The sequence below is a fragment of the Pyrgilauda ruficollis genome, unplaced genomic scaffold, assembly GCF_017590135.1.
Source record: "Pyrgilauda ruficollis isolate IOZ18807 unplaced genomic scaffold, ASM1759013v1 scaffold4, whole genome shotgun sequence".
In the NCBI taxonomy this organism is placed as follows: domain Eukaryota; kingdom Metazoa; phylum Chordata; class Aves; order Passeriformes; family Passeridae; genus Pyrgilauda; species Pyrgilauda ruficollis.
The window spans coordinates 2029229-2045937 of NW_024525489.1; the positions used below are offsets into that span (position 1 = coordinate 2029229).

The 16709-nt window shown below is 37.2% G+C and overlaps 1 protein-coding gene across 1 annotated transcript in view; it reads left to right on the forward strand.

Moving 5' to 3' along the window:
* The window catches only part of USH2A (usherin), a 374258-nt gene that overhangs the window by 277346 nt on the left and 80203 nt on the right, over positions 1–16709 (forward strand). Inside the window, exons 48-51 of the mRNA XM_041477027.1 lie at positions 5061–5229; positions 8195–8416; positions 13617–13840; positions 16163–16373. Coding sequence (XP_041332961.1) covers positions 5061–5229; positions 8195–8416; positions 13617–13840; positions 16163–16373 — 826 coding nt within the window. The remainder of the gene's footprint in view (positions 1–5060; positions 5230–8194; positions 8417–13616; positions 13841–16162; positions 16374–16709) is intronic.

The following is a 16709-nucleotide window of genomic DNA, read 5'->3' on the forward strand; positions in this document are numbered from 1 at the left end:
TGCACTGCTGTGTGTGTTCTGCACTTGGGATGCAGGTTAGAGCCTCTGCTTGGACTGTGCTCTGCAATTACACCAACTCACTCTGAGCCAGCTGGGGTATCTCTAAAAGGGCAAGTGACCTTTTCACTACAAGGGACATGTGTACATGCACATTCATGGGCACGTGCACTGATATTAAGCCCAGTGAAGACCAAACACTCATTCCATCCTAAATAATCTTTGCATCAGATCCCTACTTCTTCTTTCTAGTTGTTATCCAGTTTTCTGCTTCAATCAATGTTAGGATTCTTTGTTATTTTAACTAAAGCTAACACATTGTTGTTCCTAGTATCCTTACCCTGGTGTTCAATCAGACTTGCATGGATTTATTCCTTGAGCACAGAAAGAATTTAGAGATACTTTTGTGCGTGTATTTTTGTAGAAGAACTGAGAACACACTCTGATGTTGAATTTTGTCTGCTGCCAGGAGGTCCCTTATGTCCTGTGGACCTTTTACACTGACAAACTGTGCTGCTTGAGTATTCCCAAGTTGCCAAAATTGTCAGCCTTTCTCTAGATGTTTTCAGTAAGATGTGATCCATAACTCTACTGTATGTGAAGTCTCATGACCATGCAGAGGTACTTCAATTAACAAGGGAGTGTTGCCTGAGTTTCACCCATCAGGTAGCATAATCTCAGTATCAATAGGAAAGGCATTCCTGTATTAACCATGCTGTTACCAAACTGTGCATCTGTTTTTATTGACATCCTGAGGTGAACTCTGAAAATAAGGAGACAGGTACAGTAAAAACGTAATTAAAGGAGTGGCATAAGGGCTAATGATTTCTGCTTACTTTGCACCATGAGTCTGAACATCAGTGGTTAAAAGGGTCCTGACTAAAGGTATTAATACAGCTTTAGCACTTTTTATTTGAATTGCAACAAGCTGTATAAATCTGCAGTTAATGAACTAATCAAACAAAACTGACATTAGTAGGAAGTACAGGTTTGCCCCTTTACTATTGTAATTAATGTGCCATTTATTAAAAACACCAGCAGGACTCTTTTTTAAGGACAGGAGGAGTAAAACAGTGGCTTGATAGCCAGCTTCAAAAGCTGTCAGCAGTGAAACATAACACATCTTGACACTGGTGAAGGGTATCCCATCAATATTTATGCAAAATTTACTATTAATGTTAACAATATTGTGCAAATTCTCTTCAAGTTCTTTCAGGCATAGAGAACCTTTAAAAATATTACACCTTTTGTTGTAAAACACCTGGAAGACAGGAAATGAAACTCATTTTAGGAAGATAATATATAATGATTTGTAAGAGAATAACAATAATTTCTTGCTCATGGATTTTAAATCTAAGTCTGTATCAATTACCAAAAGAGAACAACAGTTTGAGAAAAGAAATGTGTGAGTGAGCATACTTAGCTGAAAAGGGTGTCTGTATAGATTCAGAGATAATTTAAGTTAAAAAAAAAGAATGAGCCTTGCTAATTTAAAACATTCCCTCTCACATGAGAACATGATGGGTCAATCATTATTCTGGTGTTTGCTTCACAGGCAGAAATTTTTAATGAACTCCTGTAGCTAATAGGAATTCCTGAGAGTATTTTGTGAATTGCTATTTCACAAAGTGGCCCTGGCAGCAAGCGTTTGACAAGAAGGATAAACATGGCTGCCTAGCACATCTGTTTATTTGAGTAAATCAGTCTTAGCTCAACTGGTATGTGTCCATAAGGCCAGATAATATCCTTCAGCGAAGTCTTCAACAAGCAGAGGGATCAGGGATGACACAATTGTAATTAAAAGAGAGTTGCTTAGATAAGTTTGGAGTATTTTTAAAAATTGTTACAATATTGTGTAATCCTGCCTGCCAGATTTAATATCTAGTACTCTGTGCTAGTGTCATGGCTGACTGGGCCTTTCTCAGGCATCATAATAAGCCTTCCTTTGTGCCCAACCCTTCCCAGTCCCTGTGCTCCTGCATCACAGTCCCTCTGTGTGCTTGGGTGGGAAGAGAATGACGGGATTGATTTCTGACTTACTTTGTGAAGTTACTGATATTTTTAAGGGCTCCCGTGACAGCTAAGGATGAACATCTTGTATCATCTCCATAGATAGTAAAGATCTTCTGGTTACCAAGGGTATGTTGAGCATTCAACTCTCTTTACAAGGGTGAGATCTCCAACATGCCTAAAATGCTGGTAGCACTGTATTTGTTCACTCCAGGGCTTCTGCTTCCATGTACAGGACAACACCACCCAGCTGCAGCTGTCACATTTAGATGTAAGAGGATGAGCTCATAATAACCTTTTGCACTGTAACTTTCAATCCATTTACTTTTCTTCTTTTTCTGTGACATAATTTTAGCATTATTTTAATGGTTTTGGGGTTTTTTATGGGCTGATAATGCAGAATCCCTGGGCTGCCTATCGATGCAAATAGAAACTATCTGCAGAGGACTGCCAAAAAAGTGTTCTTTAACAATTTACAGCTGACTGCAGAGGATGTTATGAAACTACATAGTAATAGCACCAACTGTATCAGTTGGTAATGCCAGATGAGAGTCTGAATGTGTTCTAGGACTGACTGGGCCCGTCTTTGAAAACTGTCCCTGGGTTGTTGAGGAATACTAAGGATCTTAAGTATTTTTAACAAGAGAAAGTAGCTGCTGAAAATTCTGTAACACATCAGGATGTACAGCTGGGGATTTTGCACAGGAATTGAGGAGGAAAAGGAGAGATGTCAATAATAATAATAATAATAATAATACAATCTTGCAAACAGTGTTTCAAACTAATTCTGTAGAGTTAGTACTAAAATGGCCCTCATAGTGTTGGTGTGAAATATGCAGAGCAGCCCTTTCTACAGAGGATTCAAAAGGCAAGTGGCATTTCTTAAAACTGGAAGCATCTAATGGAAAGTAAAGTGGCTGCTCAAGCATTTGTGCCTGGATAAAGCCAAAGATGTGCACCTTTCTTTATCTGAAAGGTGGAAAGACTGTGTTCAGGTGAAATTTGAGTGGTGGCCATCAGTAAAAAGAATGAAAAATGGAATGACAGATGAAATCCATGAAAAGAGGTGGTATTGGGCTGGACAGATCACAGAGGGAGACACCAGACAATCCCAAGGGGCACAAATTGGAAGAATGCCCAAGGAACATGTGTTTGGCCTCTTTTCATGCAGGCAGGTACAGAATTTCTGGCTGCTGTCTCAAGCTCAGGTTGCAGTAAAATGGACAAGACAGAGGGCATTTTTACAAATGTCAAGAATATTTGCTAAAGGTGACCTATTCTGAGCAAAGTGGCCCAATAGGACTTGAGTTTGTGTTTTTAAGAATGCTTTTAAGCCACTTGGAAATACAGAGAGACCAGGTAAACTTTTAGATTTCTTTGGAGTCAATTGTAAATTAAGAAAAACTCAGCCTGGAGAGCATGCCAGTCATTGCAAAATATCCAAAAGCTAGGAAGCAGAGAAGAGTCCTAAAGCAGAGTTTTATTTGACACCTTAGCTAATGATCTGGAAGAAAGAACAGGAGGTTAATGAAATTCATAGATTGGGTTATATTACCAGTGACAAAGTGGACAGCAAAATAATATAATAGTGCCTACAGAGATCCAAAATTCCTGAAAATTATGAAATTCAGCTACATTGGTAGTCTAAAATAGATGCTGAAGGAGAAAGTGCATTGGAAAAGCAGAAAACAGTGTTACAATTCAAAGCAGATGAAGTTATAAAACCTAAAAATATAATGAGGAAACAGGAACCTCCTCTGTCCTACCTGATGTTAATTGTGGGTTACCTATTGTTTATGTATTGTAAATTGTAACTTCAGAACCTAACCTAATAATCCCAAGAGTCATGGAATAATGGCCATTCAAAAGTGAACAAAACAAAGCATCATCCTTCTGAAGTCAAAGAGAGTTTACAACATCAGAAAAACAGTATTTTTGTTTGTGTATATTTTTATTAACATTATAACTATAATAAAAGAGATGCCTGAGCCTATTAATATACATTTTAAAAAAAAATTTTCTCAAGTAATAGTTAAAGTATCTACGTAAACAAAAGATCCTTCAGAGGAACACTTTATTTTTTTGTTACTAAGCTAACCTGATTTGGGACATGGTAAAAGTCAGTAGTGGAAGAGTTCCTCCTTTGTTTTCTTTTCAAAAGAAAACAAAGGAGAAACTCTGCTCTAACATCTCTGCTCTCTTGCCAACTCCATTTCATGTCTAGCTAGAAGAAGCTGATATAAGTTGCACTGGCTGTAGGTTCCAAGTTTACCATTTTTATGGTTATTCTACTGACTGTGCTGTATGATTTGTGTGCCACTCCACTGACACAGGAGTAAGTGTACAAATAAATATTTGATTGTTCAAGCATATAATTTTCTCGACAGCACCTAGAAAGAAGTCCACAGTTAAAAGGCCTTTTCAAAATTCATTTCCATATAAATTTTATTCTGAAAAAAATCCTTATATAAATACTATTCTCTTGAGATCACATTGTCTGAAGAACTATGGTCTTAATTAAGTGGTCATGTGCTATAAGAAGACATTCCACTTATTTTTAAAGAAAACACAAAAGCTCATATTGGGAAATACTGTTTTTCAGTTGTAAGGGTTTCATCATAAATGAAAAAAAAACCAAAAAACCCCATGAATTGGGAAGAAAAAAAAGGGTCGGGTGATGGTAGACTAAATCGACTAAATCCACATTGCAATCTACTCCACACTGAGAGACTCAAACAGCCTGGAAGGCATATGGAGATGATTCATATTAATGGACTATTTTATTAAGGTGCAGTATGGTTGAAGGCCACAGAATAGCAGCATTCTGTCAGATACACAGTAGTTTATTGAAGTCTGATAATGCTGGAGGGCACAGAATTTTAGCCAAGTTACATTTTATTTGACTGCATTCCTATTAGTGTCTGCAGTAGGATATATGTTTTCATATATGTTTTTTTGCCAGACAACACATTATGTTCTGTTTAACAGATACTGCCTTCTTACTGCTCTTCTTTTTTTTTTTTTTTCTTTCTTCTTTTTTTGGCGACTTCTAGGTATGTTGTAATGGGATTCTGCACGAGAATAAACCTGGCTTCCAGTGCTGTGAGGACAAGTACATTCCATTTATTCTTAATTCACCAGGGGTTTGCTGTGGTGGGCAGATACATGCTGTGCAACCAAAACATCAGTGCTGTGGTAGTTATTACACCAGAGTTTTAGCAGGTAAGAGACAACTCCTTTCCACTGCTTGAATGAAACAAAACAGCAAAGTGGATGTATTTGTTAAACCAAGGAGAATGAAAGCAATAAATGTGAGATTTATCAGGGTATATAGATGTCTTCGAGACCTGTGCTCAGTGCAAAGAAAATTGCACTCACTTAGCCTTCTAAACACGGTACACTCTCTTTATACAAGGCTTAATTGATGAAACCTGATGATTGGGTCATTTCCCAGAGAACTAATTTATGCCAAACTATACTTAATTGCAATAAATGCTGCATAATGGGGAGGGCAGTTCTCCTTAATAGGAGCACCATCAGGCAATTTTGTGGTGAAATTTAGTTCTCTGCGTGACTTGACCCCACATGATTTTCCATAGCCATTCCTGTTGTGGAATAATTGTTAGCCTTTGGTGTTGATATTCTGGATGACATCCTTCTACTTGTTTCTACATTGTCTCCTCTTTGTTTCTACTAATGTTACAGATCAAAGTATACCTCCCATGTGCATTAACTTTGATGGCAATTTATCCTTTTCTTATACTCAGAGAGGTTTGGGAAGTTTGCCAAAACTGTTCTTCTGTATTTCTGTCCAGAGTTTGGTTTTCCAGTTTGTTGGTGGGTCATTGTTGACAGGAAAGGAAGGAAAGGGGGGAGGAGAGATCCCTTTCATGGGGCCAGTGTTCAGAGTGAATAACTCTTTGTAGGCAATTGTCAGGTCAGGAGCTAAAATGCTTCCATTACTCACGAGCTGGCACACATTCCGTAGGCTCAGAAGTGCTTGACATTTTGCCAACATGTTCAGCACATCCCAAGTTCTGATCTTTTGAAAAGTAATTAATATATTACAATATTAGAATGCCTTCCATGATGTCATCAGAAAAGTGCTATCACATGGAAAAACCAGAGAAGTGTATTTTGCTGACCTCATTAATCTCAGTGTACTGAAATGGAGAGATTACACTGTGACCTCTGTCCCCATCCAGTGGTCTACGATAACTAGTTTAATGTTGTTTATGTCAAGAAAGAAAAGCACAGTGGAACAAAATGTCTTATGTCTGAAAGTAGTTCTTGTTCAGTCAGCAGTCCGCAAGCCTGAAACAGTGAATGTTTGAACATGATTTTAAACAATTTTTTTTCGAAGTATACTTGCTGCATTATTTTTTAATACTCTAAAGGGCAGCAACATCAACACTGTTGGTCACTTTTTTCTTTTTTATTTTTATAAATATGCTAATAACCTCAAGCTAAATGTTAATGTGGGTTATTCTTTGATAAGGATAACAATTAACTGGTAAGACTGCGTAGTAGTTTTCAGAGGGAGAACGTTTTCAAGCCTAGCTTGGAATGGAACCCATTTTGAGAGGTTAATGAGAAGGTTACTGATCCTTTGTGTCTCATGTTTAATAGTTCTTTAAAAAAATAGTTTTATTTCCAATAGTTGTAAGCTGCAGTCTGTGTTTTAATACTTTCTCTGTGTAGCAACTAAATTGGCTTCCGAGGAATGAAGGAAAATATGATGAAGTGCCTAGATGAATTGTATCTATTATACCCTAAAATTTTGTTCTCATCTTTTTTTTTTTTGGTTATTATTGACTTTATTTGATAAAGTTATTTATACAGGAAACTCTCTAAGCATACGTATTTCCCAGATGTTGTTTGGCCAGCTCAATAGCTTGGGATGTGCTGAAGCATACTGGGCTGGAGGCATGAAGATTACGAATTAGAAAGGCAGAATCTCAGTTTCTGAAACACTAGTGCTCAGAGAAGTGCAAACAACCATCCCAGAACTAACATGGGAGGCAGAACAAATAATGCTACTACCACCCAGGCACCTCTTTGGCAAGGAATGGGGGGAGAAAGGAAAACACTGTTCTCCCTCATCTGTTACAATCTCAGCACATGTTTATTTCTGAAAAAGGCTGCATTGAGTTTGGAGCTCTCTGTCTCCAATTCCCAGCCTTTCATAAGAAAATAACTTGAGATATTGCTTTAAATGAGAAGAATGAGTTTTAAAAATCAAAAACATTTCCTTGATTAACATGCAGGAATCAAAATACTTTATTCAACTCTACTATCCATCTTCAATAGCAAAACAAAACCACTCCTCCTTCCAAATGACATTTGAGCCACAGAAAACACTGCAACACAGAAAAATAATATAAAAATATTAGAACATTGGATCAGCTCAATTGGATTCACTAGCAGACACTAGGGAATGAAAATGATTACCATTTATCAACATTTTTGTATCCTTTATAACAGTGTGTGCTTTGTTCATAGCCCACAGCTTATTCCAGTCCACCCCACCCCACCCCACCATTACAGTGTCAGTCTCATTGGCAGTCTTATCCTACAGTCTTTTCCTGCAACAGCTGATGATTTTGCTTAAGTAGCAGCCAAGCCCTCCAATTGTGATGATGGTATTTAATTTTTAAAGTGAGTTTAATCCTTAAATTCTCTGTGAGATGAAGTCCTGGGCGACACTCAAACATGAAAAATGCTTTAAGCATTGTGAATTGATTCATCAAGATGAGTTTGGAATGATTTTGAAGGAGACAAAATTTTTTGTGAAAAATAAGTAGCCTGATGGTTCTGTTAAACACAGCAACAATGTCTTCTCTTTACTGTGTAGCTGCAATTGCAAACAGTCTTTAGTTGTATAATTGTCATATGCACAGGCATTATTTTCATTGCTCTTCTCAGCTTTGTCTCTGTCATGCTTGTCTTTTGATATCTTACAGAGTCTTGACCTGAATTAATGAATGCACATTTCTTTAATTGTTATTACAAATTAATACAATACTTTCATAGAATTCTAAAACAGCAAGTGATTCTGTGCTTTCACATGGAAAGTTCTGTACATGAAGCTGTGTGAATCCAGATTTGTTGCTATCTAATGAAAGCCTCTCAGGATTTCAAGGGCTATAAATGGATAAAATCTTTAATTGTATTCTTATATTGACAGGAGAAGTATGCTGCCCTAATGAAGAGGAAAACAGAGTTTCAGTTGGAATTGGTGATTCCTGCTGCCAGGGAATGCCTTACTCCACATCGGGCAATCAAATCTGCTGTGGTGGATCCCTGCATGACAGTTTCAATCAGCAGTGCTGTGGCGGAAGGGTCATAAGCATGGACTCGGTCTGTTGTGGTGATGAAAAGGAGGGGACTGCATACAGACCTCTCACAGGTAAGTGATAAGTCCTCAAGAAAAAAAGGTCTTAATCTTTCTAAATCTCTTGTGACACCAGCCATTCAGAAGTGACACACTCAGGTTTGAAGTGTGTGTGCCAATTTGTTAAAATGTTGTTGCACTTTAGTCACCTATTTTGCTATACTGCAAAATGCTGAGCTTGCAGTAACCTGCCTTGCCTTTGTGCAAGAGCTGCGGGGACTGAAGAAACCAGACGATTCAAAAGTAGTGAATGATCTTTCCTTGTGCAAGTCAGGAAACAGAACTGGTGCCCTCAGTGGGGTTAGATTGACCACCTTGTGCCACCATGCATCCCAGTGCAGGGATTTTCCATTTGCTCTGGAAATGTGGGGTTAGTCACCTGGAAACTGAAGCTTGCAGTGGTGTCTGCTTGGTGGTCTATATCACTCTCTTGTGTTCATCCCTGACATGGGGCTAAACCTGCCCTAGTTTAAAATTAACAAAAATCAATCCCCAGCACTGCTCACTGGCTCATCTGGTGTATCCTGTGAATTTCTTGGAAATTATAGGAAATTACTCCATCATTCAGAGGTACAATCCGAACCCTCCTTCCTTAGAAAACACTTTGCAACTATCTGAGGACAGATGTTGGAGGTATTATTAGAACATCTATTCAGATGTTTTCATGTGTCTTTTCTTTCCACAGTTATTAGACAAATTATATCCCATCAGCCTTAGGCTTTCTCAGCCTGACAAAAAGACTTCAGAAACTGTTGTGGTGTGGAAAGGGAGCCTGATTTCGAAATACAGAAATAATGAAGGTTTAGTACCCAGCTATGTTTGGTGTACAAAGCTGAGTGATGGTGTGTGCCTGTTCGAGCCTCCTAGTTATACAACTAAGAATCTTAATATATAACTAAGAATTCAGATATGAAGGCTGAACTCCTCCTTTCTCCAAAAATAAGCTCTATCTTCAGCTAATTTTTTGTATTCCCTGGATCCCTCAGTGGTTCTGTTATTAGGAGCACCCTCATTGGGTGCTGACTGTCAGGATGAGCTAATCAGATGAGTATTGCCATGATTTCTGTGGTTTCCATCCTATCCTTCCCTTCCACTGGCGACTCGTGGTGTGAGCTGTGAGCAGCATTGCTTGCATGATTTTAGCTTCCTCTCATTGTGATCCCTAATTGTGCTTGATCTACAGCATCCATGCTCTCAATACCAGCTTTGAGCAAGGCCCTCTTGCATAGCCGCGCATTGTGCGGCTGCCACAAGACGGGGCTGGCTCATAAAACATCTCTTTATGTACTTTATTACTTAAACTCTTTTATTTGCCTGCAGGAGCCCTTTAACAAAATCACATTGAATTGACTTTCTCACACCAAATCAAATCTCTCTGGTCCCAGTTCAGTTGTCTTTGTCAATATGTATTTTATAAATGGAGTGAATTAACAGATGCTGTTGGAACAGAACTGCTGGGGTAGCGTTTATGTTTTTACTGCTCTCTCTGGGCAGATGAGTTGTGTAGGAGTGTAATACAGGTATCTTGGGATGAAAGTTATGTTCTTCATTTCAGTATATATGTATTCTTAACAGTTTTTTTTTTTTTCCCTTAAATATATATATTTTAAAAACCTTTATATCTCTCTTTTAAAAATGTGTTTAGCTTATAGTGCTCAATAATTTACACTATTTTTCCCAAGAATGGGTTGGGATGACATTTTTTTGGCCATTGAAAAAGAAAACAGTGGCTTTTTTCATTGCTCACGGGTTTTCTGTGAGGACTTTACGCTGTGAGCCAGCACACAGCTGAACACAAATACAGGTTTGAAAGATGAATTAGCACCACAGTTGAAAAGAGATCGTATTCTTTTGCATTAAGCATAGAATAGATTGTGGTTTCTTATCATATCATATAGATCATGCTCAATTGGTTTTTGCTTAATTTCTTGGAGTAATTCAGCCTTGCTAAATACATCATGAAAATGCACAAGCCAGGCACAAAAATCTACCTGCTTCCTGTCCTAATTATTGTAATTATTCTAATGGAAAAAATACTCTTACACAACAACATAATTTACTTATTGGCAAATGGATAAGTAGAATTTTGCAAGAATATGGTAATTGGAAAGCTGATCTCATTGTCTGGAAGGAGAAGAGGTAAAGGGGGGGGGGGTGGTTTTATGCAAAAGCTGAATTGCTTCTGAAGCACTGTTTTGTCCTTGGTAATAAATGCCATAGCTAAAAATCTAGTGACAATTTAAAGCTTTTGTTTGAGTGCTTTAAGTCCTTCCAAAAAAAAAAAAAAAATACAAAAAAAACTTGATCACTAAAAGTTCAAGCCTTGTATACAATCTCATTTTGTTGCATGACCAGTTCAAAATCAATGTCTTTTTGCTGAATCCAGATCCAGGTTTGCTCTGAGTGTTGGTTTAAGAGCTTGAACCACAGAACGTTTTCTTTTGCCATTACATATCTTTTTCAGAGAGTTTGCCTTGCAAAAAGAGATTTTCATCCATCCTACATTACTTTTTTTCTCTTTATTTATTAGTTTCTCTTTTCTTAGGTTTCCTTTTTTGCCCCTCCCTGGTCTTATTTAGTGGGGTGACCATAGAGACATCTGCTGGCAAAGGCTGGCACTGGTGAACAGGCACATCCTGAGCCCCTTGCTGCAGTGTGATTATCCAAAGTTCTCTGTTTCTGGCTATAAAGGATAATGTCAGCTAAAACCACTCTTGGATTTTCTTTCTCTCTCTTTTTTTTTTCTTTTAATGCCACTATACTGACATCCCAGACTCATGAAAGAGGATGCTTTGTACTGTTGTGGTTCCTGATCTGTAACAGTTGCAATACCCGCATGTAAGCCAAGGATTTTTGGAGTAGTTTGCAATGTATACTGGCTCTGTATTTTGTTGATCCTCTGTTCTGGCTCCAAAGTCTAAGCCTTTTAAAACTCATTTTTTCCCTTTTGAAAGCATTGGTTTTGCAGATTTACTAAATTAGTAATTCATCACTCAGCTAGGTTTATAAATTTTTTCAGTTGCTGAGGATGAACATGAAATAATTGTTGACAGAATCAGTGTTAGCAGGAAGTGTCTTTTCCAGCCCATGGATTTTCTTTTTGCTATAATGCATTACGTGCCTATGAAACATAACTATATAAAATATGACACACGCATTCCAACTGAGTTACAAACAAATAGTTTACATTTTGATGTTTTGCTGAATTCAGCAAGGATTTATAGGAATTTCTGGAGCCTTAATCAATTTAATAAAGCAATTTTTGGAAGGCAAATCAATCCATCAATATTACATTGTTCTATTTTGTTTTTCTTGGAGCATATTTAAAATTGTACATTTGAGGTGTCAAGGTTCAGGAGTCAAGTGCTACATGTGATAAATTAAGGAAAGGTCAGAGGCTATGCAATGCAGTTTCAGAAGATTGTCTACCTCTGCCTTTGCAGCTCATTCATGCTGAAGTGATGCACTCTGGGAATTACTACCAAACTCTGCTCTGCAACATCTGCTCTCCCTAAGTGAGTTAGTGCACGTCAGACATCTTTATGTCAGAATATTGCAGTGATGGATGCAGTCTTCAGAAAATGCTGCATAAAAATCTGGTGTGCCGTTCTGGCCATTAAGTGAAATTACTATTTAAATTAATGGCGCTGTCACAGTTTATCTGTGCAAAGAATGAACGCTGATTAGGGTATTAAGTAATTAGCAATTTATCACACTGGAACAAGGTTGATAATAATTAAAGAAGTAATGGTTTACCAAAGAAACTAGAAAGGGAGTCACTTCTTGTTATGTGAATGAAATCTTGGCTGAAAAATTTAATTCTGTTAAACAAAGATGAGGTTCACAGTGAAAGAATACAGATTTGTTTGTTTCAATAGAAAAACAGTTCATTATCAAAATTTTAGTTTGCCTGTCAGAAGTCCCTTGGGGCTGTCTGAGTTGCTTATTAGTATTGAATTGAGTCATTTTCTGCATTAATTCTCTCTTTAAAATTGGTAGAATCCTAGGACAATTTGAAAAAAGGGTGTGAACAAGAGGAAATATTTTACCTCTTGAAGAGCTGGTGATCACAGTTTGATTGCTTTTAATAGAACCAGCCCTGAAAAAAGGTGAAGTATGTAAGTAACATCACCATTTTTAGCCATTCCAGTGATTGGAATGAAATGTTCTGAATGCTTTAGCAGGATCACGCCATTAAAGATTAATTTTCATTATGTATGACTTCTAAGAGAGATTTTCTGCAATAAATAGCAGTGAAAAAAATGGCCACTCTTGCATGTGTTTTAAATGCCAACATAGGGCAGAAATGACGTCAAACACAAACTACTTTGTAGATGTAACAGTATATCACAGCCCTGGTTTTTGTGTGATATCTTCCTAGTACAATTAGTAATAACATTTATTTCATTGCCAGTTATAAAAGAGTTTGTAGTGTTTGGTTCTGAGTTAAAACTTAGCCCTTTCTTTAGATGGTGTTGGGTTCAACACTGGTATTTCATGTGAATATGTGGAAAATTGCAGTGGTTATGATGAGCTTTTCTTTTAAAAATGAAATTATTAAAACCAGAAAAAAGACAATGGAATTAATTTTGGCAGCTTATCAATTGCAGTGTAGAAATGCAAATTATATATAGATATCAACTTCTTGAATGATAATTCTCTGTATTAGATGGCTGAAGCTTCACTGGGTATTTTCCAAGTGACCCATTCTGTTCTAGGTACCTAATATGACCCCCTACTTTAAAATATAAAATATATGATAAATTCTGGAATGCTAAGATGCACTGTTGGAAGATTGCCCATGTGATGGGGGTGTGAAGGAGACCTGAGTAGAAAGTACATGGAAAGCTTTCTCAATTTTTACATTCTACAGGAAATTTTCATCAAAAATTCATCTCCAGCCTTTTATGGCCAGTACTTTGGTGTGGTATTCCGTAGCAAAGTTCTTTAAAAAGTTCAGGAGTGGCGAACATTGACTATAGGGGACCCTGTTTGTTTCTTTAATTCTTGATTGTTTTCAGTAGGTCTGGAAGTCAGGATGCTTAATTCAGTCACCTCACGTTTGAATTTAATCTCACTTTAGCTAAATCTGCATAATTCCAGCTGCTGATGGGTTTATGCCAAGATGTATTGCATTGTGAGCTTTCTCCTTTCTTTTCTATTTGTTTACTTAAATTTCATATTCCAATTTTTTTTGTTTGTTTGTTCATTTCAGGGATGTTCTGCTGTGGGCAAGAGTACGTGAATAAGTCAGATACCATATGCTGCTCAGGTTCCAGTGGTGAGTCCCTAGCACATGTTAGAAAGAATGACCAAGTGCCAGTAAAATGCTGTGAGACTGAACTTATTCCAAAGAGTGAAGAATGCTGTAATGGAGTTGGATATAATCCTTTGAAATATGTTTGCTCTGACAAGATTTCAGCTGGAATGATGATGAAGGTAATTGATAGAAAATCTCTCAGTGTCTCTGATTTGATGATGGAAAGAGAAATACACTGTTCATAACTATTTTTCTAAAATAGGAATATAAAAACTCTTGTGTGCATTATTCATTTTCACATTACATCCATATTAATACCGAATGAGTTTGCCATGATTGATGTTATTGCAATGAATTCTAAAGGAATTAATAATGATTAGCTGCCTCTGTGAAGTGTTGCCCAGCACTTCAGATTAGTACAGTGGCTAAAAGCTGGCACACTAACAAGACTGACATGTATAGCCAGTTTCCATTCTGTGACCACTGTTTCTGATGATGTTCATTAAGTGGAAATTAAAATTGGATGGCCAGTTCTGAAGTATAAAAATGCTATAACATTTCATTTTGGGCCCGCAGTAGGACATGCTTCCCCAACCCTCTTAAAAAAAAAAAAAAAAAACCACACAAAAAAACCCCCTAAAATAAAAATAAAGCAATTGACATTTTCTTGATGGACTTAATCTTGATCCTACAGAAAACCAGTGGCCATTTTGGCATAAATTTCAGCAGTACTAGAATAGGTCCTTTTGTGCCTAATGAATTGTATAGTTTATTCTCATTCTATTTTAATGTCAGAGTAAACTAAACACCATGAAGGCTAATTTGGTCTTTTCCAAGAGTGCCCTGTGAATGTAGGCATCAGCATGAGACAATTTTGCCTTGCCAAGTTGAATTCAACAGAAACCTTCAAGAATTAGCACCTTGGTGTTATACATAAGTTGTAAAAATATTCTCAATTGTTACTATATATATATATATATATATATATATAATATATATATATGTATATTATTTTATAAAATTGCATTATATTTATGATAAGAGAGAGAGAGAAAGTGAGAGAGAAAAAAGAACATAAGGACATTGGATATTGTGAATTCTAAAATATGGAAATCAGAAAGATATTGTGGAATTTACCAAACATATAAGAAAAGTAAAATAGACCCCATCCTGCCATATGCAGGTGTTCCTATATCCTTGTTGTTCATCTGCTAAGTTAATACAGAAATATTTCTTACATCTTTGCCTTTTCATTTACAGATTTTCATGTAATTTTATTTTCAGACTGAATAATTTTCTCCCAGAGAAAATCCAGACATTGTGATGAGTCAGCTGCAGTTCCTCAATGTGTTGTATTAGTAGCTCATGCAAAGGAAAAAATGGCTGAGAACAGGTTAATGAATTCTGGTAGATAACACACCAGATCCCTGCCTTAGGTATAAAGTATAAACAAAGGAAGTGCTTTGTATTTCACTTACCCACAGTAGAAAAGAGATAGCAGTGCTGGCTCTCTGAGATGTATAGATTTGCTAACAGCAAAAGGGCTGATAGTCTGACACATTCTGCAACTACTTTACATGGGAATGCAATCCATCTATATCCTGCATACCATATGGATATCTATCACAACATAATTTTTTGTGGAAGTGCCAAATTTGGGAAGCTAAATTATCTGGTTTCTAATCAGCTAAGAAGCTAATTTCAATAGGTGAATTAAGGAAGCATTAGATATAATCTGTTTGGTTTTCCTTCTGAAGTTTATGACCTAATGGGTAAAAATATTTGTTGCAAATTTGGCAGTACATTTCTTTCTGCATCAACCTATATTTTACGAGAATTATTGCTCTCTAGCTTATGGTTTGGCAAAAATATTATTTCATGAATTTTAATGGAAAGTTGTGGATGTTCAGTGTATATTTCTTTGAATTGTACTTTATGGGTTAAATCTTACATCTTTATGTTTGCAGAAGTCCTCTTATTGCAGCAAAGCTTCTGTTTAGTAGTGGTGTGGCAGAAGACATGATTTATATAGCCCATGGATAGAGTTCTCAGCCTTAAAAGCTGCCAAGGACTTGCACAGGGCCCTCTTGTGTACTTGGCAAGCTGTGTGAGGGGCTGGGAATTTGCTACTGACTTGCCACAGGATATTGGCCTTTGCAAGAACAGAATGTTCACATTCTTGGATAAAATCCTGTTGTCATTGATTCTAGACTCTTCTGTTTTCAACAAATCCATCAATTTGTGCTTCCAGTAATTAAAATTTGTGATGCTTTCATCCAAGAACCCTAAAAAAATCTGTTTCTTTTAGAAAGGATTATATAAACATCAATGATCAAAGACAGTGGACAGGCCAAAGGCTGAAAGGGTCTCCTATATGCTAGAAATATCAGTGTACTCAAGGTGGTGGCATGGTTTTTGTGTTGTATAAACACGGAGAAATACTAATGGAAACATTTACAGAGAAGGGAAAATATATTTACATTTGCCTGTGTATTCCTTAGGTAAAAGAAGAATGCAAGGCTAATGTCCTTTGCCCTTTATCTATGGAGGAAACAGCACATTGTGGAAAGTGTGACTTTGATCCTAAGGAGAATATCTGTGCGTGGATAAAAGGGTCACTGAGTGCTACGGAAACAGAAGCAGAAACAGCTGTGTGTCCAGCAGAAGAGGAGACTGTCTACACAGGAGGTCCAACACAGTATTCATTTACAGGTAAGGAAAAGGGGCAGACCAGGCTGGTGATTTGTTAGTATGGATAATTCGTTCTGGAGAAAAAGATGGCCTGAATGCTCTCAGATACCCCAATTAAATGTGAGACAATGTGAAGAAGGACATGGATCTTCTAGAGTGAACCCAGAGGAGGCCATGAAGATGCTCAGAGGGCTGGAGCATCTCTGCTGTGCAGATGGGCTGAGACAGCTGGGGTTGTTCAGCCTGGAGAAGAGAAGGTTTCCAGGGGACCTTAGAGCACCTTCCAGTACCTAAGGGAGGGTCTGCAACAGAGTTGGAGAAGGGACTTTTTACAAGAGCAGGTAGTGATAGAACAAG